Source organism: Sycon ciliatum, chromosome 8 (genome assembly GCF_964019385.1).
Source record: "Sycon ciliatum chromosome 8, ocSycCili1.1, whole genome shotgun sequence".
Lineage (NCBI taxonomy): Eukaryota > Metazoa > Porifera > Calcarea > Leucosolenida > Sycettidae > Sycon > Sycon ciliatum.
The window spans coordinates 30,370,202-30,393,483 of record NC_088650.1 but is presented as its reverse complement, the minus strand read 5'-3'; the positions used below and the strand labels follow the sequence as shown (position 1 = coordinate 30,393,483).

Below are 23,282 nucleotides of genomic sequence, written 5' to 3'. Positions count from 1 at the left end.
ACTGAGTGTCAAACGGCAACCGCTCTGGTGCTCTCCTTCGTGCGAATTCTCAACTGGCTTGCAACATGCTCAGAACTGGTTGTCCTGCACACATACCGTTACATATATACATGAATTGTACATGTATCGGTCAAATAGCTGGTACACGTACATGAATACAAGTATGACCTACATTGTATGTCTATGGCCCAGCCGCAGGGCAGGGCAGGGCAGGGCAGGGCAGGGCAGGGCAGGGCAGGGCAGGGCCAATAGTTTTGATAAACCTTGATGTTGCCTCCATCATGTATGCAGTACACCGCGGAACAAGACTAGGCTAGGTCGTTGCATACTCCGGGGTGCAATCATCAGGTAACACAGGGATGCAAGGCAAGAAGGAGCTGAGCCGGAGGTGGTGTTGAGGTGTAACCGTGTTTGTGGTTCTGGGCCAGGGGTGTAGTGCTATGCTTCGGAGGCTGCTGGGTTGATACTTCATAGTGTGTAGTATGGCGCTGAAATTAGGCAGTGAGGAAACTTCTGCTCACACGTTGGTGGGACTCGCTATAAGTTCAACCAGGTTCCACTGGTGTCCAATGTTACAATGTAACATTGTACTGTGGTCTACACTCGAGAGCTCTCTGCCTTTGCGGTACTCGAGCATTCCTAGCGCATTTCACTAGCTGGATACTGTACATCCTATTCCTACCGTGAATTTGCCTCCAGCATAAAGCGCCTCAGTAAGTCCGGGAGCTCAAAGTCTCTGCAAGACGCCCGGGCTCAGGTTTCCCTATGCACTCGGTGTAAACGACGCTTGATGAACGTTTGATGGACCGGAACTTTGCTTCGTTTCAGGACTATCCTGTTAGCGCAGAGGACTGAAGTTTTATCGTGTTCACCGGCGAGAACCTCTGTCCGAGACTGTGCCACGGTGGTTGGCAAGCCAAGCTGGTCAAGCGATGGAACGTGAGTGCTTCCCCATGCCCCGGCCCTGCAGACCCCAGATGCAGACCCATGCCCATGGCCCAGGGACATCACAATTGTGTGCACTGAGCCGGGATGGATAGGCCGGGACACAGATGACTCCGATCCGAGGCCAGGGACATGCATGGAAATCACGTGCGAAGCCCAAATCATAGGACAGGTAGTCTTGTTGGGACTTCGCTCATGCGCCCTGCACGCGCTCTGCGGTCGACATGCGTTGAGTTGATATTATATCTGCGAAGAGGATGACACTGACAGAATAAAATGGATCTAGCTGCTCAGCACAAGTCCTGCGATGTCGACAGCCTTCTTCTGAACTTTGACTGAAGACTGAAGTGAAGCCACGGTCCACGGGTCTGCACCGAGTGTCGACAGGTCTGCGGCTCTAGGCTCTTTGACGCGAATCTGGATTGTGATGATCTGCGCGATGATGGAATCAAGGGAAATTTTGCGCAAGCCCCGTCAGATCTGCCCAATCTGCTGACTGACTCAGTGACCTGGTGACTGGTCGCCGGTCATGGCAACAGCGGACTACAGACGATAGCCTAGCTTGCGGAGTCAAGTCCGTGCGCACCTAACATCCGTAGCGTTTGTTTCAGCACTCGACGTCTCTCCATTGCTTCCACGGACGATAGTAGAGCAAGTGCAAGGGACGGACGCCGCTTCGGATCCTTTGAAGCTGCTCGCGCTGGACAGAGAGGAAGGCCAGAATGCTTATCAACTGAGGAGCAGCCCTGGCAAGGTGGTAGCGGCCGTCGGGCAAGCCGCTTCGAGCCGACCCGGCCCTAACACTCCGAACTCCGGTAAGGACGGGTCCATGCGTGTCGAATGTTTGGGACGCAGGGAAATATGCATATGGTGGAGGTGATGTATGAAAAATAGTTATTGCGCAATTCCTCAAACGAAGCATTATTTCCGTCGGAAGAAAGGCACTGCGGATGTAGCGAGGAAACGCGATGAGTGGTGCATACATTTTGTGATTGTTGACTCCGGCCATTTCTGTTCGGCGGCCATTCACATTGAAACACGCAGATCCCGGTGCACGGTTCTAAACAGAATCATTCGGGTGAAGTATGGAACTGCGGACGGGTGTCGCTCGCTCGTGGCGAGCATGTTCCTCGGAAAATAGAGCTGGGCTGCCAGTGGATATGTACAGGACGGCATTGCTGCTGCAGGCGGTGCCCAGGTGATACATACTTGTGAACGGAACACATTGACAAGCTGAGGGATAGCTAGGTGGCACGGTGACTTGTCATAACCGGTGTGCGAGCAGTCAACACTCGTATATCGGGGCTGGGACAGACAGTAAACAACGGAGTGGCGACGCAAAAAGAATGGATCAGTCTGCGCTGCATCCGTTGTCTCGCTTTCCGTGTTGAACGCGTTCACTGATAGTTTGACGAGCTTGAGTTTTCCTTGGGAATCCTATGCTTTCGTGATCCATGCCCTTGTGGATCTCCTAGGTGATTGGGTACATGCTGTAGCAGCTATCTAACACAGTAACAGGTTCTGTGACCACTGAGAGCTGAGAGAGGTTGTGTGTGCATGTCATTGTACGCTGATGCCACAAGCTGCGTGGCCGTGTTTACACTTCCCGCTGTCTCAACCCTAGCATAACCTTCTCCGTTGATAGTAGGCAGGTGGACAAACGTGGGCGTGAGTCAAGCCAGGGTGGTGACCTACCCTGCATGGGAGGCACTGCTCTTTTTCATGTCAGTCGTTGTGTTGTGAAGTAAGTTGTCCTGTATCATGACTAACACTGAGTAACAGGTCCTACATGCAGCTGTATAGCACGCTGATGGACAGAATGGCCTACCTGACTGCGAAACTTCAGTGTAACATACATGTCATGTACATGTACATTTACCTCCTAGGGACATAGCAATCTGTACTTGATAGCAGCTGACGGGTACTCTAAGTGTATCCAAGATCAAAAAGAATGTTCTATCCAAGTAAACTGAAGTTCCCTGGTAGCTGTGACTTTCATTCCAAACCGTGGAGCTGTTTGTTTGATTACCCATGGTCACCGGGAAGATCGTATCTACTAGTATTGCCCTATTCGGATTGATCTATTGGCTGTGATGGGATAGAGGAGGGGTAGGGGTCCGGGAGAGGAAAACACAGTAATGGCCGGTCAGAGGTGAGGGCCGTCCTGACTTTGTTGAGGTCGGTGAGACAAGCCTCGGATCAGCTTCTTACACATCCTGTCCCTACGGCAATTTAGTATGGGCAAGAGTACATAAACCAGAGTGTGCAACTCAGGATGGTTCCTGTGGGAGCGTAATTCGTGCAGTACGTGATTTCTGACGGCATGGTAAGCCACAGGTACGGCGAAAAGTTGGGTAACCAGTCACGGTGGTGCAGGTCACTGAGTTTGTCCTCATTTCGGTTTTTTGATATGGTTAGCCTGGTGAATTTACTTGTCGGTGGATGTACGCAGCGTACACAGTCCCATAAAAAACACTGAAATCCTGAAACATGACGTGTAAAATCAAGCAAACTTGGCTGATTTCCGGGCTATGAAACACGGTGACGTAGTGCACGAACTGCGCTGTTTCAGATCTGATATGCACAGTTGCACACTCTGGTTTACATGTATGTACTCTTGGTATGGGTCGCAATGTTATTACAGCGCGTAGTAGCCGGTCCGGCTTTGGCTTTGGCCGGACCACTTGCCAAAAGTGCCCAGAATGCAGGATTTTGCTCCCTAAATTTCAAATTTTTCCCGGGGGACCCTCCCCCCCCCTCCGGCCCGACCACCTCCAAGGGCAGTGCTACATGCCTGTATTGCCCATGTCTCTCACAGGGGTTGTGGGGTCAAGCGTCACCGAATTTTACACCAAGCCAAAAGCAGCAAGTTTGGGAACGCTGGAAAACGTTCTCAGCGCAGTCATGGTCGTGTATGTTCTGTTCGCTGGTGATTTCAACACCAGTTAGCATCCCTCATCCATCCCTTGATCAACATACTCCTTTCTATCCATTCCATGTCGTGTTGCTTGTCTTCTAGGCCAGTGCTGTGGGGTGAACCGACACAACCCTCATTGAGTGGCCTTACTTGGGGTTTACAACAAGCTCACCTCACCACACCAATTCCTTATCGCCACGGTTGCGCTGAGCAGCTGACACGCTCGACCTGACATGGATCCTTCCATTGCTGCTGGTTTGGTGGCAGCCGGACTGCCAACCACTACTGCCGGGGTTCAGCCCCTCACGGGAGGTAAGTCGGTCTGGAGAGTGTCATTTACCTGCAATGCAGTCCTTGTGTCAGTTTTGTATGGCTGACCGATATGATAAGGTGGTATGGCAGGCACACAAATGAAGCCTAAAATAATAGTATCAGGCGTGAATGGCAGTTACATTTGCGTGTCCGTTTCAGTGCATGGTACTCGGGAAACTGCTAACTGCTTCATTGTGGTGCGATATTGGGAGAGGAATGGAGCGGGTGGGGGTGGGGGGACTTTAAACATTCTCATATCTTTGCATTTGTTTGGATAGGGAGGACGGGTAAATTCACCCAAAAATACACAATAATTATGCACTTGGAGAATAGCCTGAAGCTTCAAAGTGGCCGCTAACACTGACCAAATACTGGCTGCTTGTCCCACAGGTATGGACCCAGCGCTCGCTGCTACCTTGGCTGCCATGAACCTGGAAGCGGCCGGTGCCTCAGCGGTGTCACCAAACTCCAGCTTTGGAAGCAACTCATTTACGGCGAGTAGTCTGGACTCGAGCTTCTCTTCCCCACACCTGTTGAACGGTCTTGGAGGGGTGGACGGCCTTCATGCAAACAATCCAGGTGAGATTTGGATTCTGTCATCTCATGACATTGCTATGTACTGAGGTAGGCTGCCAATCTGCAGGGTTGCAAACATAAGGATAATTTAAGGAGTGCATCTGTTGTATTGGACTTTCTTCCCCTGCTCCCAGCCCAGACAATGGTCGACGCGATGCACACTCAGGTCTAAGTGAATCCCGGGCCAAAAGTTGACAAGTACACAAACACATTTAAGGAGCAAAAGAGTGCCAATTGCCCAACCTCGTGCTGGATCATTATCACTTAGCCTTAGGTCATGATGCGGTCATCTTCTCATACGTTCTGAGTAAGTGTCTGCACACGTTTTGTATCAGGCCCTGCGGAACCGGTCTGGTTGCGGGTCAGGCTGGCATGGCCGGACCAACCTTTTGCCCACCAACGGGCGTTTACTGTTGAGAAGCCATGTGTAAAAAAAAGTAAAGCTTGCACGTCCGCGTTACCACCGGCTATACAATTGCGTAAGCCATGTGTAGACCCTCTATATCATGCACAAACTGTATGAAAGGCTTAGCTGTGGGGGTCATCATATTTTGCCGCTTGGCATTCCTGACGTTCTTAGGCTCCATGATTGGGGACCCATGAACCTAACGAACAGGCATATTATCATACCGGCAAGTGTGTTCTGCTACTGTTTTTCACCTTGATCTGGCCGGCAGGCATGCTCAATTCGTCCATGGGAGCCGGTGGCTTGCAAATCGGGACCGGAGCAGGCCAGGCGGGTTTTGGTGCAGCGCACCAAGTCAACGCCATTTCCGCTTCGCACAACGCCGCCGGTCCGCAAATGAGTGAAATGCAGAAACAACAGGTGAGTGTCAGTGGGCATCAGTGATCAGACACATAGCCTACATGGGGCACATGCACCCCCCCCCCCCCTAAAATTTCGACCTAAGTTTAGCATGCACATATTGACCATGAATGACATGCACCTACCATCCTACACATATGCGGCCGTGCACCCCCCCCCCCCCCCTAAAAGGGTGACCAGCTATGCCCCTGGTGATGTGTGGCAGATGCTGTGATGCTGTGGCAGCCTTCATGCACACCCTAGCCGGGTGTGATCCTATTGAAGCTATTGATGGCGGCAGAGAAACTCTATAGTGTGAATCGGCACTCGACTCAATCATACCGTTACCAGTGTCGTCTTAGCTAAAGCAGCACACGTTAGCGCCCCATCCAGACCGTTTTTACGCTGACCTTTTTCAACTACATTCTTTTTGTCAGAATGCACACTGTATCATCAACTTTTATGGGTTTGTAATTGGCACTGGCTAATGTGGTTTCCTTTGTATATTACAGCACTTGTTACCTGTGTGTGTGTGTGTGTGTGTGTATGTGTGTTTGTGTGTGTATGTGTGTGTGCATGCGCGTGGGTTGATGCGGCCGTGTGTTCTCAGACGAAGCTACAGCTGCAGCAGCACATGCAGCAGGCACAGAAACTCCAGGCACAGCTGAAGGCAGTCAAGACCCAGCAGCAACACGTCACACAGCAGCTAAGTCAGCAGGAAGCAGCATTACAGGCTGAAGCAGTCCGAACACAGCAGGTACTGTGGGGCATCGCCCCCCCCCCCCCCCTCCCCCACACTATCCCACCCAGCAACATAATAATTATAGCGACGCGTATCGTTCACCTGAACCCCTTTAGGTTTTTTCCACAATTGATCACAGAAATGGACATGACAAGATCCATACTGTGTGCATCACAACATGCAAATGGATTTCTCCGTTGAATAACCCTTTAGGTTTTTTCCACAATCGATCACAGAAAATTTAAATGGACATGCCGGACAAGATCCATACTGTGTGCATCACAACATGCAAATGGATTTCTCCGTTGACTCCGAGGCTGGGTGCATTACAGGTTGGACGGACGATAACGGCAGTTTTTGAACTGGTCTGACCCTCTAACCCAACCATGCATTCATTCATGGTTTCATTCCGCATTGTGTATTTCATTCAGTGTGTACTACATGTACATCTTTGTATACTTGAAGGCAGTCACAAGTACCGGCAGCCTTGCTTGGCAGTGACATACATCATCATTGCGATAGCCAAGCACTCAGTGCCGGTAAAGTGAGCCTGCTGGCCCACCGGGCCACTGAGCTACACCCAGCCGGCCTGTCATGATTAGCACAGGACGGGTATTTTTCATTTTAGTGTTGCTGTGAAGCCTCGAGACTCAATCTTACCAGAGTACAAGACATGCTAAAATAGAAAGAAATTTGCTGATTGGACAGGTTTTGCACGATCAGGATAGGTTTTGCAGGACTCAATGCACAGAGTTTCAAGTCCAAAACCTGAATGGGACAATTTCGAAAATCGAGTTTCTAAACACGGTGTGTATTGTTTTGTGATGTCACGTCCTTCCTCAGACCCTTCAGCAGCTTCAGCAGCTGGCCGCCATTCAAGAGCAGCAAGAGCAGCAGCAGAAGATCAACGAGACTGCCCAGATTGTAATGGCAGTGCACGAGGCACAGCGCAAGAAGAAAGAACAGCAGGAGCTCCAGGCTCAGGCAGCACTACGGGTGAGATGTTCGGCTATCGTTATGTAATCATGGGGAAGGTATTTTGGGTGGGAAGAGTGGAGATAGTACTCCACACGAACAGATTAGAGCTGAAATATTGCCATTGTCTGTAAAGCCAGAATCATTTGCGTCTGTTTTAGTTTGCGAATTGCAATGACAGCTAGACCATTTTGCGCCTGCAAACGTTTGCGATGGGAGTCAATTTTTTTGATGATTGACTCAAGTATTCAGTTTCGCAATTTCACACCCATCGCGAAAATCACGAGCGTTCCAGGATCGCAACGGGTTTCTGGGTTTACAGTATTCCATTCCAGCACCTTGGAACGATACATGGCGGTGATCTTTGAAAGCACCAATGGTACTGATTTTGTTATATACATTCACGGCCCTACGTATAACAGTTGTGCAAATTTCGACCCATAGTTTCCTTGCCATCTTAATGCTGGATGCAGGAGCGAGTGCATTAATCTATTCAATGGCCAAGTTGACTAGATGTTCTTGTTGTCTGTGTTGCAGCTTCGTCAGCAGCAACTAGCTACAGGGAATGTACTTGGCGGTGGCCTGCCAGCGGGGATGGCACAAGCAGCTGGGATGGGCATCGGTGGTGTACCAGGTGTTCCAGGTGGTGTTCCCGGAGGCGTTCCAGGTGGTGTTCCGATGACTGCCGCCGGACTGTTGGCCGCAACACAGCAGCAGCAGCAGCAGCAACAGCAACAACAGCAGCAGCTGCAGGCCATTCGTCAGCAGCAGCAACAGCAGGCCATTGTACGGCAGGCTCTGCTCTCCGCTGCTCAGCAGTCTGCAGCCGCAGGTGGACAGGTCAGCTTGTGCCGTAGTGTTTATGATGTTTGTGAGCGGTGCTTGGTAGCACATTACAAATTCACATCACTGTTATAGTTGTTCAATGTCCCATGATCACGGTGTGGACAAGTAAAGCACTTCAAGTTCTGCCGGGTCCTGGTTCTTCATCGATAATGGATGCTGGTTTTCTGATGAAACATGTGAGCCCGTTGAGAGACTCAAGGAATACAGGACGCTATAGAATTTGGTCTAAATGCGGCCTGTATCACCGGATCGGGGTTCCCGCTCCTCACTCCGTCCTTCCCCCAATCCTTTTAACTAATTAAACAGGGTGCATAATGCATGGGCCAGCTCTACCACCCCCACCCCCTCCTCCCTTGAGACAGGCTTTGCAATTCCAGGTGGAGCGGTGTGCTGCCGTTCTATGATTCCAAGCTAATTCACACTTTCTTCTTCTGAAATGTTCCTGTCTCAGGTTCCTGGTGGCATGATCATGCCCCCGAGCTCTCTGCAGCTAGCCGGTGTAGCTGGACAAGGCCTGGACAGTGGTTCTCCAATGCTGGCTGCGTCCGGCAGCGGTCCCCTTATGCAAGGCTATGGCACAAACTCACCAATGGGTAAGAGCTAGCTACACGGCTGTATAGGGCTTGAAAGTGATGACGTCAGAAGTCAAAATCGACCTTTGGATCCACTTGGGTCCAGTTTTTGTATGGGTCCATACACGTTTGGGTGGTTTTCCTTCGCAGCATAGTGACACATCCACCGGTAGTGATTGTTCTATGCCCTCCCGGTCGTGGACCCACACCTACCTGTGGATGTGTCACTATGCTGCGAAGGAATACCACCCAAACGTTTATGGACCCATACAAAAACCTGGAATCGGTCAAGTGGATCTAAAGGTCGTTATTTGTCATTAGATTTTGACTTCTGACGCCATCACTTTCAAGCCCTATTAGCCATGTCTGTAGAGTGGCGAACAACTCAGCAGCAGCAGCAAACAATCACAGTGACTGGGTCTTGTATGCCATGATCAACGATGGGATACTGGCAGGCAGCAGTTCGTGTGCAGTACCTGTTCTTGACCGTACAAAAGATATAAACGTTGCATGCGTGTGCGCATGTGCAGTGTATGCTGGCTCGAGCAGCAAAGTACACGGTCAGCAGTACCCGGGTATGTGGAAATTATCCACACACTGTGACAAATTGACTGGTATAGAAAATTTGTCAGAGGAAGACACGTTTGACTATTCAAACATACCTGTAAGGGCCTGCGCCCGTGGCCCTTGAAAACTGAGCTAGGAATGATCGTGGTCATTTTATGAGTCTTGCGAGCCACCAATGGCCCACCCAGCCTCTCCCGAAGCACGAACGTTCAACCTCTCTGGCCGCCATCGCAGTGTAATACAGCTAAGACATGCAAGGTAGCCACATCAGCAGCAGTGGTGGCCGAGTGGTTAAGGCGATTGACTAGAAATCAATTGGGCTCTGCCCGCACAGGTTCGAATCCTGTTCACTGCGAAAAAGTACTCTTTTTTTGTTTTGTTATGACTGTTCAACTTTCAAAATTGGAGAAAGGGGTATTTTTATATTGCTTTCCAGTCACTGATGTTGATGTGTGAGAAATCTGAGTTTTGGAACCAATCTTATCACGAGTCGGCATCTGCGCCTCACGAAAAGCTTTTGTTGTGACGAATTAGGCATGCATCACTCATTTGCCTGAAAAGATATGTTAGACGAGGGTTTAGAGCTGCAATATACAGTGCTATGCACGTGTGTACGAGTTGGTCATTTTCGCTGCTGTACGTGCTCTATTGTGCACAGCCGTTGGTCAGGGTCTGTCAGCGTTCCAGCCGGCCAGTCAACAGCACGCACTCATACAGCGTGCCAAGGCAGCGCAGGCGGGAGGTGTGCACGTGCCAAACAGTGACTCGCAGAGCAATCGCTCCGACAGCGGCGACTCCGAAAGCAGCCTGCAGACGTCTAGCACTCGGCAACTAGGCAAGTTGCACTCTGCGCTCCATCCGGCTTGGAATACATGACATTATTCCAAATATTCCCTACTGAATCTGATATTTTTCATAACCACAATCATGCAAGACAAGCTGAATCGACATTTGTGTATACTTATCCATGCAGTATAAAAATGTCGATTCAGCGTCTCCTAATGATTGCCGTTTGTTTGAATTTGATATTCCCTTTTTTTGTTTTTTTGGGATGACACACTTGTCAATTGTCATAGTGAGCACGCAATAATTCTTCTTACCATCTAGGAAAACAGTACGAAACTAACAACCAACTTTCCTAGCCGTTGCCATCTGGGGAAAAATCGAAATGATTCTATTTTCTGAATTCTGTGGCGTTGTTGATACCTGGGCAGTGTTTTGGTGTGCAGTAATATTATAGTGCACAGTTCACCCATCCTCTGTAATTGCCCAGTAGCAGCACCCTCTCTCATGGCTGTTTCTTTGCAATGTTGATGTGTTCCTGTTGCACCCAGGTCGCCGTATCAGTTCGCACAGTATGGGATCTCCTCAAATGATCTCCAACGAGATCACACCACCGCGTCGAGTTGCTCTGTCGCCAACAACACCCTCCCCGCCAACGATCGGTGCTCAGCCAGCTGTTAGCGTAGCTAACTGGCCAGCGCAGGCTCCACAACCCGGGGTGGTGACGACTGACGGACCGTCGGCCCCCACGCCACCCGCAGCTCCTCCCGCACCACCTGCTGCCGGAGGTCCTCCGGCTCCTCCACCGCCCCCGGGTATGGGAGGCCCGCCTGGACCTCCACCACCCCCGGGTGGGGCAGGTCCGCCCGCACCTCCACCGCCCCCGGGTGCGAGTGCGCCTCCACCAATGCCTCCTGGCCCGCCACCGCTTGGTCCGCCGCCAACATTCTCACCAACACCTCCGCCCGAAGACTAACCGCCAGGGAAGCAGCTGTGTTTGAGCCTTCGTTCATTGTGCTGTTGTCTCTGCCCCCCCCCCCCCCCCCATACACACACAGTGACACGCACACACACTCTTTTGGAATTTTCACTTCTTCCTGCATCTCCCATTTCTCAAGTAGCTAGCCTGCCAGATAATACTAGTGTACAGAGTACATGCTCATAATGATCAGCACTTCCTCCCTTTTTGCTGACCCTATTTCAAGTCCATCCCATGGCTGACCGGCACGTGGTCCCCTATGCGAATGCTGGGCCCCGCGCAACACACCAGCCTGGGTTCTGTGCTGGGGTCGCCCTCTGCGTGGGCGGTATGCCACTCGGCGTATTCAACGATAGACGAACACACACTTCTTGGCAAATGTGCCACTGGGATCGACAGAAGGAACACAAACAGTTCTCTTTGCTCGCTCAAATTTTTTGATTTATTATTGTAAGGAGAATTGATAACATTGACATGATAAGTCTAATATTTAGCAATGATCAAGTTAACCAAGTGCGCTGCTTTTCACACAACTCCTCTTGCGGGTAGAACAGTGTTTTCGTTTCGAATTACTTTTGAAATACATTAGGGGTCGTCCGTAAATATCGAACTTTTTTCACCAAACGAATTATTTTAGTTTAGACCCAACCCCTCCCTCCCTCCCCCTCAGAACGTAAAAAATGTTGACATACATGCATATACAACGGCCATGTCCATGAATCAATGTTTTCTGAAACGAAATTGGTCAACCCCCTCCCACCCCATAACGAAATTATTTCGTTTTATGAAAAAAGTTTGATATTTATGGACGACCCCTTAAAACGATGAGAGAGCCTATTGTATGTACACATTGCGCCTGCATGTAAAAACAAACAGAGAAAAGAGAGAAATATGGTCATAAGAATGTCTTTACTATGTGCAATGATGGGGGCATGGATATAAAACTTACTTAAAAAAATCATAGCAGAGAGCAGAATGAAAAATAACTCGAACAGAATACAACTTGAACAGGCAATACAATCAGCAAATAAGCAGCACATACAGTGAAAGGAGGCACGTTAGCGTGAGAGGCCGGAGGTAAAGCAACGGAAAGCAGTCATTCTATATGGCATGTGGGTACACAGTACACACACACACACACCTGGGTAGTCGATGATCACACCGTATTTACACTGGCTTGTAGTCTAGCTTGCTCTCCAGCCGCTTGGCCTCGGAGACCTTGCGCACTGCTTTCATGAAGTCCTCGTGCACCACGTAGCTACGGTCGTCACGGATGGCGAACATGCCAGACTCGGTGCAGACGTTCCGCAGATCGGCACCGTTGAAATCGTCACTGAGCTTGACAACCGCTTCGTAGTCAATTTCACCGTGCTTGGTGATGGGCCCGGCATGGATCTTCAGGATTTCCAGGCGCGCTTGTTCATTGGGCAGCTTGATTTCAATCTTACGATCCAACCGCCCTGGACGCAGCAGGGCAGGGTCGAGAATGTCCGGCCGGTTCGTAGCCATGATCATTTTCACCTGGCCCAGTTTGTCGAAGCCGTCCATCTGGTTCAGCAGCTCCATCAGCGTGCGCTGAATTTCTCGGTCTGCCGATGAACCCTCGCTGATTCTTCTCGCTCCGATTGCGTCAATCTCGTCCATGAAGATGATGCATGGCTGGTGGTCGCGCGCGTACGCAAACATTTCACGAATGACACGCGCAGATTCTCCAATGTATTTGTCTACGATAGCACTGCTCACGACACGGAGGAAATTAGCATCCAGCTGTCGAGCAACAGCCCGCGCTAGTAGGGTTTTCCCAGTACCGGGCGGTCCGTACAGCAAACAGCCCTTTGGCGGTGAAATTCCTACTCGTAAGAACAACTCAGGGTTCAGCAGAGGCAGCTCAATGACCTCACGCAGCTCACGAATCTGCTCGGCCAAGCCACCTACACTGGCGTAGCTGACGTCTCCTGGATCCTCGGCTTGCATTTTGTACACAAGGGGATCTACTTCTCTGGGCAGGTATCGCATGATAGTTAACGTTGTGATATCCAGTGCAACACGAGTTCCAGGCTTCAACTTGGACTTGTCAAGCATCGTCCTGCATCCTACAACGTAACGCGGTCCACTGCTAGTTTTCACAATGTATTTGTCCTCTCCTAGTTGACGTAGTACTTCTCCAACGATCTGGCCAACACTCTGCATTGCCTTCAGATCATCTTCACTTTTCTCAAAGTCTGCTTTGGATTCCTTCTCCGCTTCTCTTAGATTTTTTAGCTTGGCAGATATCTCCTTGTGCTCGGTTAGCTTTTTACGATACGTGGTCAGCGCAGTAGCGCGCCTTTGATCCTCTTCAGGCATATTGGCAGTGGAGCTCACAATATTCTCTTACTATTGTCAGAACAAAACTTCAAACGACGAAGCTTTTTCAAAGTTTTATATTTGTTCATTCCATTTTCGGGAAGGATCTCTGCTTCGCCATTTCCCCCTGACGTCACCGATCCCCGAAGAGTCCGGGCAAAAAAAAGGTTTCAGCTCGCTGGCAGAAAAAGAAAATTGGACCCGTGCAGCGTACGCGCTACTTACCGGCGGCGGGATAGCGAAAAGACTAGCGCATATAGCGCGCCTGTCACATGTCTTTTGACGTCACATCACAGTGATCACACGCATGGCGCACGCGCATCCAGCATGCAGTCTAGTTGACCATGCATGCGCGCATGCAGGCGCGGCTGGAGTGGAGCTTGCACCAAAATTTGAACCGTTTTGTTCGCGCCTTATGGTGCCGTGTTCTCCAAGGTCGTCACCTGCCGGAGCAATAAAATCTGCCGTTCAGATCTCAAACGGTACAGCAATCGTAGATTCAACAATCATTCAAGATGTCTGGACGCGGCAAGGGAGGAAAAGGACTCGGAAAGGGAGGCGCCAAGCGCCATCGCAAGATCCTGCGAGACAACATCCAGGGTATTACGAAGCCAGCCATTCGTCGTCTGGCTCGTCGTGGTGGTGTGAAGCGTATCTCCGGATTGATCTACGAGGAGACTCGCGGTGTCCTCAAGGTCTTCCTTGAGAACGTCATCCGTGATGCTGTCACCTACACCGAGCACGCCAAGCGCAAGACTGTCACCGCCATGGATGTCGTCTACGCTTTGAAGCGCCAGGGACGTACTCTGTACGGATTCGGCGGTTAAATATATTTCCTCATCCCTGCAACTGCTTCCGAACAAACCGGCTTTTTTCAAAGCCACCACATTCAATCAAAAGAAAGGTGTGTTCTCCTGTGTGTTGTAATGTAAATGTCTACACGTGACTCGTGACGTGAGTCGTCGATTATTTCTGCGATTGTAATCTCAGCATCTGCACTTTCTGTCCGCTTTGTGTAGTGGTTGTGCATGACATGATGTAGGTCCGAAACATCAGTTTCATACATAGGCCGTCCGCAGCTAACAAAAGTGGCTTCTTTGAACTGGGTACATGACTAATCACACAGCAGTCATTCGGTATACACAAACATCAACTCTGAATTCTAATAACACAAATTTTGTGCGTTAACAGTATCTACTGGTAGATGCTTGTTGAGTGTGACATGAATTTGAAAGTCATTGGGCTGTGAAAGATACTTGGATCCATCCTTCGTAATCGAGCAGTGCAAGCAAGTCTTATCAACGACTGGGCATCTTTGACTTTGAACTTGATCCTGGTGAGGAGCTTTTAAAAATGTTGTGTAACTTGTTACTGTATAATACCAATTTTCCGCAGCTATTAAAATTTTGGCACCGACCCGAACCCCATGCCAATAATAAACCACTGCTGAAATTTTGTCTTACAAATGTCCTGTCCCCACAGGATTCCACGTACGCTCATTTTTCCGCGCTATTGACTGTCTTCTGAGATTTTGCATAAAACTCTCGTTATCCATGGAAATGTACAAGAAAATAGTACATGATTGATGTTGAAAATGGGGACAGAATGTCGTGTATAAAAGCAGGTGCTTAGGGCGCGTGCGTTGACTACCGACGCCCGGTACCGATAAAAAGTCTGTCCCTCCAGAAACTTGCGAGGTAAAATGCCACAAACTGCGGGGAATATTGCGGATTTTGTCAAATATTGGCAATCATTGCGGGATTATTGTGGTAAAATTGCAGCGGATGTTGTTACTTGTACTGTAGTGGTGTACGATGTACAAGTCGTACAGCATAAATCATGCATGACAAAACAGAACGTGTGCTACGCTGACTGTGTTCAACTGCCTGACAGGAGCTTGCAAGAGAGGTTTCGTTTCACGTTGTTCTGCACTACACCGTGAAATTTCACGTCGGTGTGGCAAATTTTGGCGTCGAAACTCCCGTTCATGACGTGAGATGAGGTCAACTCACGTTCCACGTGAACGCGAGTTTTTGCAAATTTAGCCTTGCTATCAGGTTGGGATTATTGACTCGATTTTGTCGATTTTGCCTAAACTAGCTATAAATAATATTTGTGCGACTTTGGCCTCACCACAAATCACTTTTTTCACTTTTTGAAGTTTTCGCTCCTGTCGTCAGCGAAACGACGTGCTTCACAAGCAACGTGAAGCGAAAGCTCTTTCTGAGCTCGCGTCAACGCAAAAAATTGACGTTCACGTAAGAGCACAAATCACGCGGGTCGAAACCTCTCTATTTCCTCCATCCTCGTACGTACAACACTCGACGCGAGCCTTATTTTGTGACTTGTCAGCCGCTGATTTGCCCAGAAACTTCTCCATTCTGGTGTCGATCTCACAAGTAAACTACTGACGAGCTTGAAGAACTAAACAACATCGAAGAAAGACTCGAATATCGCGGTTGCTTTTCGAAATATCACGGTGCTTTTCAAGTATCAAGGACAGTTATCTACAATAACGCGGATGATTTTTCAAATATCGCGGATATCACAGACTTTTGTTCAAATCGCTTAAAACAACGCGGCCGCGGAATCGCAAGTTCCTGGAGGGACAGAAAGTGGAAAGTTTCCAAGGTGATTTGATCACGTGACATTACCGGCAGAACAGTTATACTGCTGCGGCAGCAGAACTTTTCCGGCAGTAAAAAAAGTGCTCAGGCTGGGAAAAAGGGAGAATCCCTTCTCAGTGCCGCGGTGAGAGCTGCGAAACATACATACAGGTAACGTTAGTTTATCGGTAGTGCAAATGTCCTTCACGGTTTATCGCCATTCACGGTACAGGTCAGACCTCGCTATAACGACCCCCGCTATAACATAAACCTCACTATAACGTACAAATGTGAATGTCTCTGCCGAAACCGCATCACTTCTGTACAAAATTTCCTCGCTATAACGCACGGTTTGCTGGGTCTGGGGCGCACGGCCGTACGGAGACCTCAGCATAACGTAAAAACTCGTATAAAAATGACTACATGCCTTCTCGATCTCGCGACGAATTCGAGACTGGATCATGGAGCCGTCCACCTCGGAAGCAGGGAGTAGTAAAATACCGGTATTTTACCACTCCCATTACTTTTTATAGGCTCTAATCTTGTCACATGTACAAGTACACGCGCGCACTACATGACTCTTGTCACCCCTTTGCTGACAAGCGGCACAAGCCTGTACACATCTTTGCTAGTCATCATCATACCTGTATGTAAAACAGTACAGTTGTAATCAGTAAGTGAAGAGGGTCATTTTGACATACATATTGCATATTGGTGTGCACAACTCACTATAACATAAACCTCGCTATAACATAATTTCTCCCATCCCCCAGAGATTACGTTATAGCGAGGTCTGACCTGTAGTCGCGCCTTTAGGCTGTCATCTCACTACGGCACGCAGCGCTACGTCTACGTAAGGAGTTTTTGGTCGGTTGCTATAATGATCCGTGGGCGGGCCCGCGGGGTGACAACGGGACCAAAGGAAACGTGGGGGAGGGTTACGTTAATTTCAGAAATTTGAGGTGCTCAATATTTTCGGTAGTATGAGAGCAAAAGGCCAGGCTAGGTGAACAGAAATTTTAGGTACAGAGAAGCAACTCCCTATTGGATTATGTGTGTTAGTGTTTGTTCGGTGTATTGAAATTTTAGGTATGAAACAGACGCACTGAAAGTACCCAAAAATTGTGAAATTACAGTACAATCGTCCCTCTCTAATCCGGCACTTGTGTATCCAGCACCCTTGCAAACCAGCACACTTTCTGGCAAAACGGATTTTTTCAGTTCATTTTCTACGCTTTAATCCGGCACTTGAATTCCGCCTCCAGCAGCGATTTTCTGCAACAAATCACTCAAACTGTACATAATTCGATTTTCTAATCCAGCAGTTGTACATCGCATACCGTCAGGGAGCATTGTAACATACACAACAGATGTACATGTAACATACACTTGGGAGTATCCTATGCCAGTGCATAGGATATTCCCAAGTGTATGTTATAGACATGCATTCCACAAAGTACTTGGATTGACACAGAAAATCCCTACGTTTTGACGTATGACACAAACATGTATGTTAATAGGTGGGCCGGGTTGGAGGGCAGGATTTGATAATCCAGCACCCTTGTTTATCCAGCAGAAAATGCCGTTGCAAAAGGTGCCGGATTAGAGAGGGACGACTGTACACGACTTTGGGTGGACGCTCATATCTCCCCCAGTCTTTTCCCAAGTGACCTTGTACGTGCGTTTGAATTTTCAAATTTCTCCAAAAAACGTGTACGCGCCAAGAAGCTGTGCCTGTCTGATGACACGACCACCCGTTCTGGATTTTCACCATAGACGTAAATGGGAGTCAGTGAACGTAGTGTGCTGACGGCCGTACGCCACGGTTCAAAACATGCTTCTACGTAATGATTATCATGTGTACGTGTCTACATGTACATTGTGCAGTGCGTACTGCCACACCTGTAACCATGGTAACTCTGTGCATTACTTCCATGTGGTTTGAACCCAGGAGTAGATAATTATAAGGGAGGCTTCGCTCTAAGTAATTACGTATGAAAATTCGTATGCCATACAAGTGCTTTCCTACATTCGGTCGTCTGTAGGACGTTTTGAAATGTTTTTCGCCGTTTCCGGATTTACCCATGGTTAAGTTCATAGGGGCGTTCGTTTTGATGTACAGGTTTGGGTAGAAACTACTTGTTTGAGTTCTTTCGGTAGACGCGTTCCTTTTTTCTACTTGAGTAGATTCTACCTTTCTTTACCGGCTCTATCAGGTAGAAGCTGGTAGAAATTGGTAGACGTACAGGATTTCCAGCAAGATCAAGGAGCTGTATACAATGATTTTGTAGAGAAGAACAAATTTCACGCACACATTAAATCCGGTAGGACAGCGTTCGTGCACCTACCTCTACCTGTTATCGGTAGAATGACTGTACTCTATTCTACAAGGCAGCTAAAAACGAACGCAGCCCAAGGTGCACGGCACGTGGAAACTACAGTACTAGTAACTTAGTAAGTGGAGAACGTGGTTTGGGTGCATAGTGTGTGCGGTGGGCGCATGCAGTCGACGCGTCTCCAATGTAACAACACATTCTTCAAATCGTAGAGAAGTCACGTGGAATGAAACCCAACGACACGGATTTTCACATACAGTATGAAATTTACCGGTACTTGCATTTCCTACATTATTTCCATACGGAAGTAAAACAGTAGTTCATTTGCCATACCTAAGTATACACAGTTACTGCGTATAGTAATAATCGTCTATAGTAATACAGTGGTGGTCAAAAGTTTTCACCCACCATGCAGATTTTTCGAATTCTGAAGATTTGGGCTGTAAGCTACTAAATTTTTGGTCGAGGACCTGTGAATCAGGCTGAATAGTGAAGTAGAAATGAAAAATGCTGAAAGACGGAGTCATCTGGGGACTACTGTGGTCAAGTATATGTAAAAGGCGGGTCAAAACTTATGGCCAACGCCCGCACTATCATAAACCGCCAACAGGATACACGGAATAGTGTGATTTCTAAAAAGCATTCAACTAAACTAAAGTCTAGAAGTCAGTCCTGGCCTATTTCAGATACATCCACCACTTTGTAACCCCTCCCTTGGCCTTGATGATCTCTTGCATACACTGCCGCATTGAATCGACGATCTTTTTGCGCTCGTGAGGAGAAATCAACTTCTATGCCTCCCGGCACACTCGCCACAGCTCATACTGGTTTCTGGGGGTGATTTCAACATCGTGCTGCTTCAGCCCAGCAATTTTGCAGAGATTCTCAGTTGGATTGAGGTCAGGTGGCTGCAGGGGCCATGTCAGGACGGTGATGCCGTTCACCGTCCGCCGCGCCTCCGTTCTGTTTGCGGAGCGTTTGCGGCCATAAGACACCACCCACACCACCCACAAGCTCCATCATGCTCAGCAACATCATGTTTTCGGAGGATGCGAGGTACTGGTCCGCATTCATCGTATCCATCACCCGGCAAATGCGCGCTACGCCGTTGCTGGCCATGGCTCCCATACATTGATATTGCCGTCGCGGCGCTTCACAGTTTTGCGGGTGCATGTGCCAGCCAGAGCCTATCCTGTCCACCTCCTGACGTAAACTGCATCACCAGAGCCCTTGAGGTTGATTTTAGACTCATCAGTCCACAGAAATTACCACCAGTCATCACTGCTCCAGTCCTTGTGCGTCTATACAAATTTAAGGCGTTTTGCCTTATTCACAGCACTGATGAAGGGCCATTTGATGGCCATACAGCCACGTAGGCCTGCTCTCTGCAACTTGCGTCTCACAGAACGCACAGAAATCGCGTTATCACCGTCGCTCACCATCTCAGCTCGCAGGCAGTGACGAATTTGAGGTGATTCTCCATTGACTTCATGATATGGTGGCGATCTTGTCTTGCACTGGTCTCTCTTGGTCGGTCTGATCGAGGTGAAATGTAGTCAATTTTTGTTTCCTGACAATTCTACGTATCGTAGGATTACTCAAATCCAACAGAGGAGCGATACCACGCCAAAAGAGACCGTCAACACTCAGCTTCACGACCATTTCCCTCACATCCTTGCTAATCTGACCTCGGTTCACTATCCTGCCTGAAAATACCATCTCCGTCGTCAAAATAATCAAGTTTGATATCGCAAACTCTCAAAGTGAGAAGTCAAGTGTTGATTTTCAACTTTCCCGGCACGTGCATCAGCCTCACGGCTGTTCAAAACTCGCGAAAAAGCGACATGAGGCCCCGGGTTCGAGTCCAGGTCAATCAACTGTGTTTTTTCAAATTTTTCAAATTTTTCGCTGAGAGCCTCAATTTCGCGATCCTCACCCACGTCTCAAACCCATCGATATTGCCTCGCCACGTCGCTCATACACCACTCAGAACACCCAGTCCCGGTGCAGCAGGTGCAAGAGAAAATGCTGACAACTCGATCGCTCGAACGATCTTCTTTCTCCGTTTCGTTTTCCTGTTGGAGCCGTTTCCAGTGTTGAGAGTTTGTTTGTTTTGAAGTCGTAGCGTAGGAGCTGGGTTCACCCGAGGTCGTTTTCCTAAGGCTGCTGCTGCTCTTCGTCCTGTTTTCCTGGGTTAGTTTTTAGTTTTCTGTGCTTGCCTTGCTGGTCTAGTTTCCAATTCTGCACAAATCTTGCTGGACCGACGTACTTTGCCTTAGACCAAGGCGCCTTTGTGATGCCAACTTTGCATTGAATATGGATCAACACGTGCAGTACCTTTCAGCTGTGTGCAGAATTGGTGGGGAGAGATTCTCGTCGCATGCCAAAAAAAACAAGCATGAAGCTCACGAATACTCCGTTGGCATACAGCATGTCTTTGAGTGCGATGTCACCAAGGATGAGGCACACATACATCCACGCTACATCTGTAGCCCTTGCCATCAAGTTATTTTACGTAGTGAGGAAAAGGGGTACAGGCACTGTGGTGGTGGCTGTGCAGGCAAACTTGTAGCTTGGGTGGCCCATGCAGAGCCAGACTGTACGTTCTGCAAGAACATGAAAAGTAGCAGCAAGGGTGGGAGGAAACCAAAAAAGAAAAAAATGCCTACATACAGTAGTACACAGCACTCTGCATTGTCTTCGTCGGCTTCCGCGGCCGCGTCAGCTTCCGCAGCCGCGTCAGCAGACGACAGTGCCACATCCACTGGCATTGATCTTGAAAGCATGCAGGTGCTTTTGGACATGGGGTCGCCTTCCTACAAAGCGAGCCAGGTGCTGTCACCTGATCGGTTTCAATTTATTTTCCCTTCTGTTACATGTAGCGTATGCCGGCACGTCGCCGACAATGCACTTACGACGCCTTGCTGTAGCAAGCTAGTTTGTGTGCCATGTGTTTGGGAGCACCTCAGCACTACGCGTACCTGCCCTTCTTGCATGTGTGACATGTATGCATCTGGAATGAGAAAGTTGTCATCATTTGAGCTGGAATGTCTTTCTCATCTGCCAGTGAGGTGTGACAATTACGTGTCCTCTCTTTCTGGCTGCCAGCACAGCATGAAACTGTTCTCATTGCAGACGCATATGAAGGTCTGTCCTTTCAATGCATACAGTGGCCCTGCCTGTGTGACCAGGTCGACTACTGTCGCAGATGTATTGACAGCGTCACCCAGCAAGCTTCGTGGGGAGGCAGCGGAGCATTTGACTACCCACTTGGTACAGTCAAAGTCCACTGATGGTAGGCTAGAGTTACGGACGGGTGGTACCCCTGCTTTGTATGTGCGTACAACGCAAGGTGGCAGTGCTGCTGTGTCTGTAAGGCAGATGCAGAGGAGGTCGGCAGAAATCCGACAGGCGAAAGAGGTAGTCTGTGGGGGCACTGTTGGTGTCGGTAAGCAAGATGCCTATGAGCTGCGTAGTATGGGTCAGATAGACCGTGAAAATTTGCTTAAATCTGCCGGTGTGTCTCCTTGTGCACCTTCATCTCATTCTGCCCTTGCTTTAAAAGCAGATCTGCACATGCCTTGGAACCAGCTGAGGAAACTGCGGAGGTGGCTCAAGTCCTTTGGGTGTGAGATTGAGTCGGAGAACACCATGCGGCAGCAGCTTGCGGCAGAGGTACCTGCATTTTATGCTTCCGAAATGTGCCCTTTCACTCTTCCGGGTGGTGATGTAGTTTCGTCACCAATGGTTGTGGCATGCAACCTCACAGAGATTGTCCTTTTCTTCTTGGACCAGTACGAGGAGGCTGGTATGCTTACCGACCATGGTGTTATCCCGCAGGATGAGATTTGGGTGAAGTTAGGGGGAGATCATGGGGGCGGGTCTTTCAAATTATCCTTCCAGGTTTGCAACATTCCTCACCCAAATGCTGTGAAAAACACCATCCCTATCCTTGTGTTCAATGCAAAAGATACCCCGGGCAACCTTTCCACTGCTTTTGCGTCACTTGTACAACACATTGACAGCCTTGCTGCAACCACATGGCAGAACAAGTCGTTTCGCCTTATTTTGTTTGGCGACTACGAGTTTCAAACGACTGTTTATGGCCTGTCAGGATCTGCAGGAGTGCATCCGTGTCTGCACTGCTTGAGTACAAAGCAACAGATACAACAGTGCCCCGCTGATTGGGAGCAGCAGCCAGAGCCACGCACGCTCGACACACTCTCACTTCACCATGGCCAATTTATGGCTGACGGTGGGCGCTTATCCAAAGCAAAGCATTTCTACAATGCCATACGTCCTGCTATGCTCTCTGTTCCTATTGATCATGTGTGCCTGCCAGCCTTACATCTTGATCTCGGAATCTATTTATGGGTCTTTGACTCCTTTGTCAAGGAGTGTAAGCACATTGATTTGAAAATGGCATGCGAGGTAGAAGTGAGTGAGGCAGATTCAGCTGCCTTTAAAAAGCTGATAGAAGATCAGAAAGAATGTAAGAAAAAAAGATTAGAACTGGAAGAAAAATCTAGTCAGCTTGCTGTCTTGACTGGCCAGATGCAATGGGTTGCTCTCCATTTTGGCAATCCGGAGCAGCAAAACAACCTCCAGGCTTTGGTTGGTAACCTCCAGCATGCTGCCACGCAAATGCAGCAGCAGGTCACAGCTCTGCAGGGTGACATAAGAAAACACGAGCAGACCCTCACAAATGCAAAGCTCGACAACGGGCCTTGCAACCAGTATGTTGAGGCTGCTTTACAAAAGCACAACATCTGCCGGCAAGTGTACCATGGGGGTTCATTTATTGGCAACCATGTCCACCACGCGCTTACAGACTCCGTCATCACTGACTTGACCTCATTCATTGCAGTTGTTGAGAAGCGTGCACCCTCTCTGGCTGCTGATGCTTCAGCTGTATCCAGCAGATACAAGCTGTTGTTCCAACAATACGCAAAGTGTCACGTCGCATTTTCCGGAA

General features: G+C 49.0%; 3 protein-coding genes and 1 non-coding gene across 5 annotated transcripts; 3 read left to right on the top strand and 1 right to left on the bottom strand.

Moving 5' to 3' along the window:
• Nucleotides 1-1,531: 1,531 nt before the first annotated feature.
• Nucleotides 1,532-11,552, top strand: LOC135822676 (mediator of RNA polymerase II transcription subunit 15-like). Of its 2 annotated transcripts, none has more exons than XM_065335491.1 (10): nucleotides 1,532-1,760; nucleotides 3,965-4,174; nucleotides 4,565-4,753; nucleotides 5,428-5,576; nucleotides 6,166-6,312; nucleotides 7,141-7,293; nucleotides 7,810-8,112; nucleotides 8,570-8,711; nucleotides 9,916-10,088; nucleotides 10,588-11,552. In XM_065335491.1, the coding sequence occupies exons 2-10, from the start codon at nucleotides 4,096-4,098 to the stop codon at nucleotides 11,014-11,016; spliced, it is 1,764 nt and encodes a 587-aa protein (XP_065191563.1). In that variant the 5' UTR covers nucleotides 1,532-1,760; nucleotides 3,965-4,095; the 3' UTR covers nucleotides 11,017-11,552. The 2 variants fall into 2 exon arrangements, with proteins under 2 accessions (XP_065191563.1, XP_065191565.1); XM_065335493.1 differs by lacking the exon at nucleotides 1,532-1,760 and adding an exon at nucleotides 2,349-2,689.
• Trnas-aga (transfer RNA serine (anticodon AGA)) lies at nucleotides 9,531-9,612 on the top strand. The gene has a single exon. It is a non-coding gene; the product is annotated as a tRNA-Ser (tRNA).
• Nucleotides 11,061-13,467, bottom strand: LOC135822678 (26S proteasome regulatory subunit 10B-like). The gene has a single exon (XM_065335495.1). It carries the CDS (start codon nucleotides 13,363-13,365, stop codon nucleotides 12,187-12,189), a length of 1,179 nt encoding a protein of 392 aa, XP_065191567.1. The 5' UTR covers nucleotides 13,366-13,467; the 3' UTR covers nucleotides 11,061-12,186.
• A 390-nt stretch (nucleotides 13,468-13,857) lies between these two features.
• On the top strand, nucleotides 13,858-14,363 carry LOC135822682 (histone H4). The gene has a single exon (XM_065335500.1). The coding sequence runs from the start codon at nucleotides 13,881-13,883 to the stop codon at nucleotides 14,190-14,192; it is 312 nt and encodes a 103-aa protein (XP_065191572.1). The 5' UTR covers nucleotides 13,858-13,880; the 3' UTR covers nucleotides 14,193-14,363.
• The last annotated feature ends 8,919 nt before the right edge of the window (nucleotides 14,364-23,282 follow it).

Coding starts and splice junctions, on each gene's coding strand:
- LOC135822678 (XM_065335495.1), bottom strand. CDS start 13,365: ATGCCTGAAGAGGATCAAAGGCGCGCTACTGCGCTGACCACGTATCGT.
- LOC135822682 (XM_065335500.1), top strand. CDS start 13,881: ATGTCTGGACGCGGCAAGGGAGGAAAAGGACTCGGAAAGGGAGGCGCC.
- LOC135822676 (XM_065335491.1), top strand. CDS start 4,096: ATGGATCCTTCCATTGCTGCTGGTTTGGTGGCAGCCGGACTGCCAACC. Junction 4,754..5,427: donor CCTTCATGCAAACAATCCAG/GTGAGATTTGGA, acceptor TCTGGCCGGCAG/GCATGCTCAATTCGTCCATG. Junction 8,712..9,915: donor TGGCACAAACTCACCAATGG/GTAAGAGCTAGC, acceptor TATTGTGCACAG/CCGTTGGTCAGGGTCTGTCA.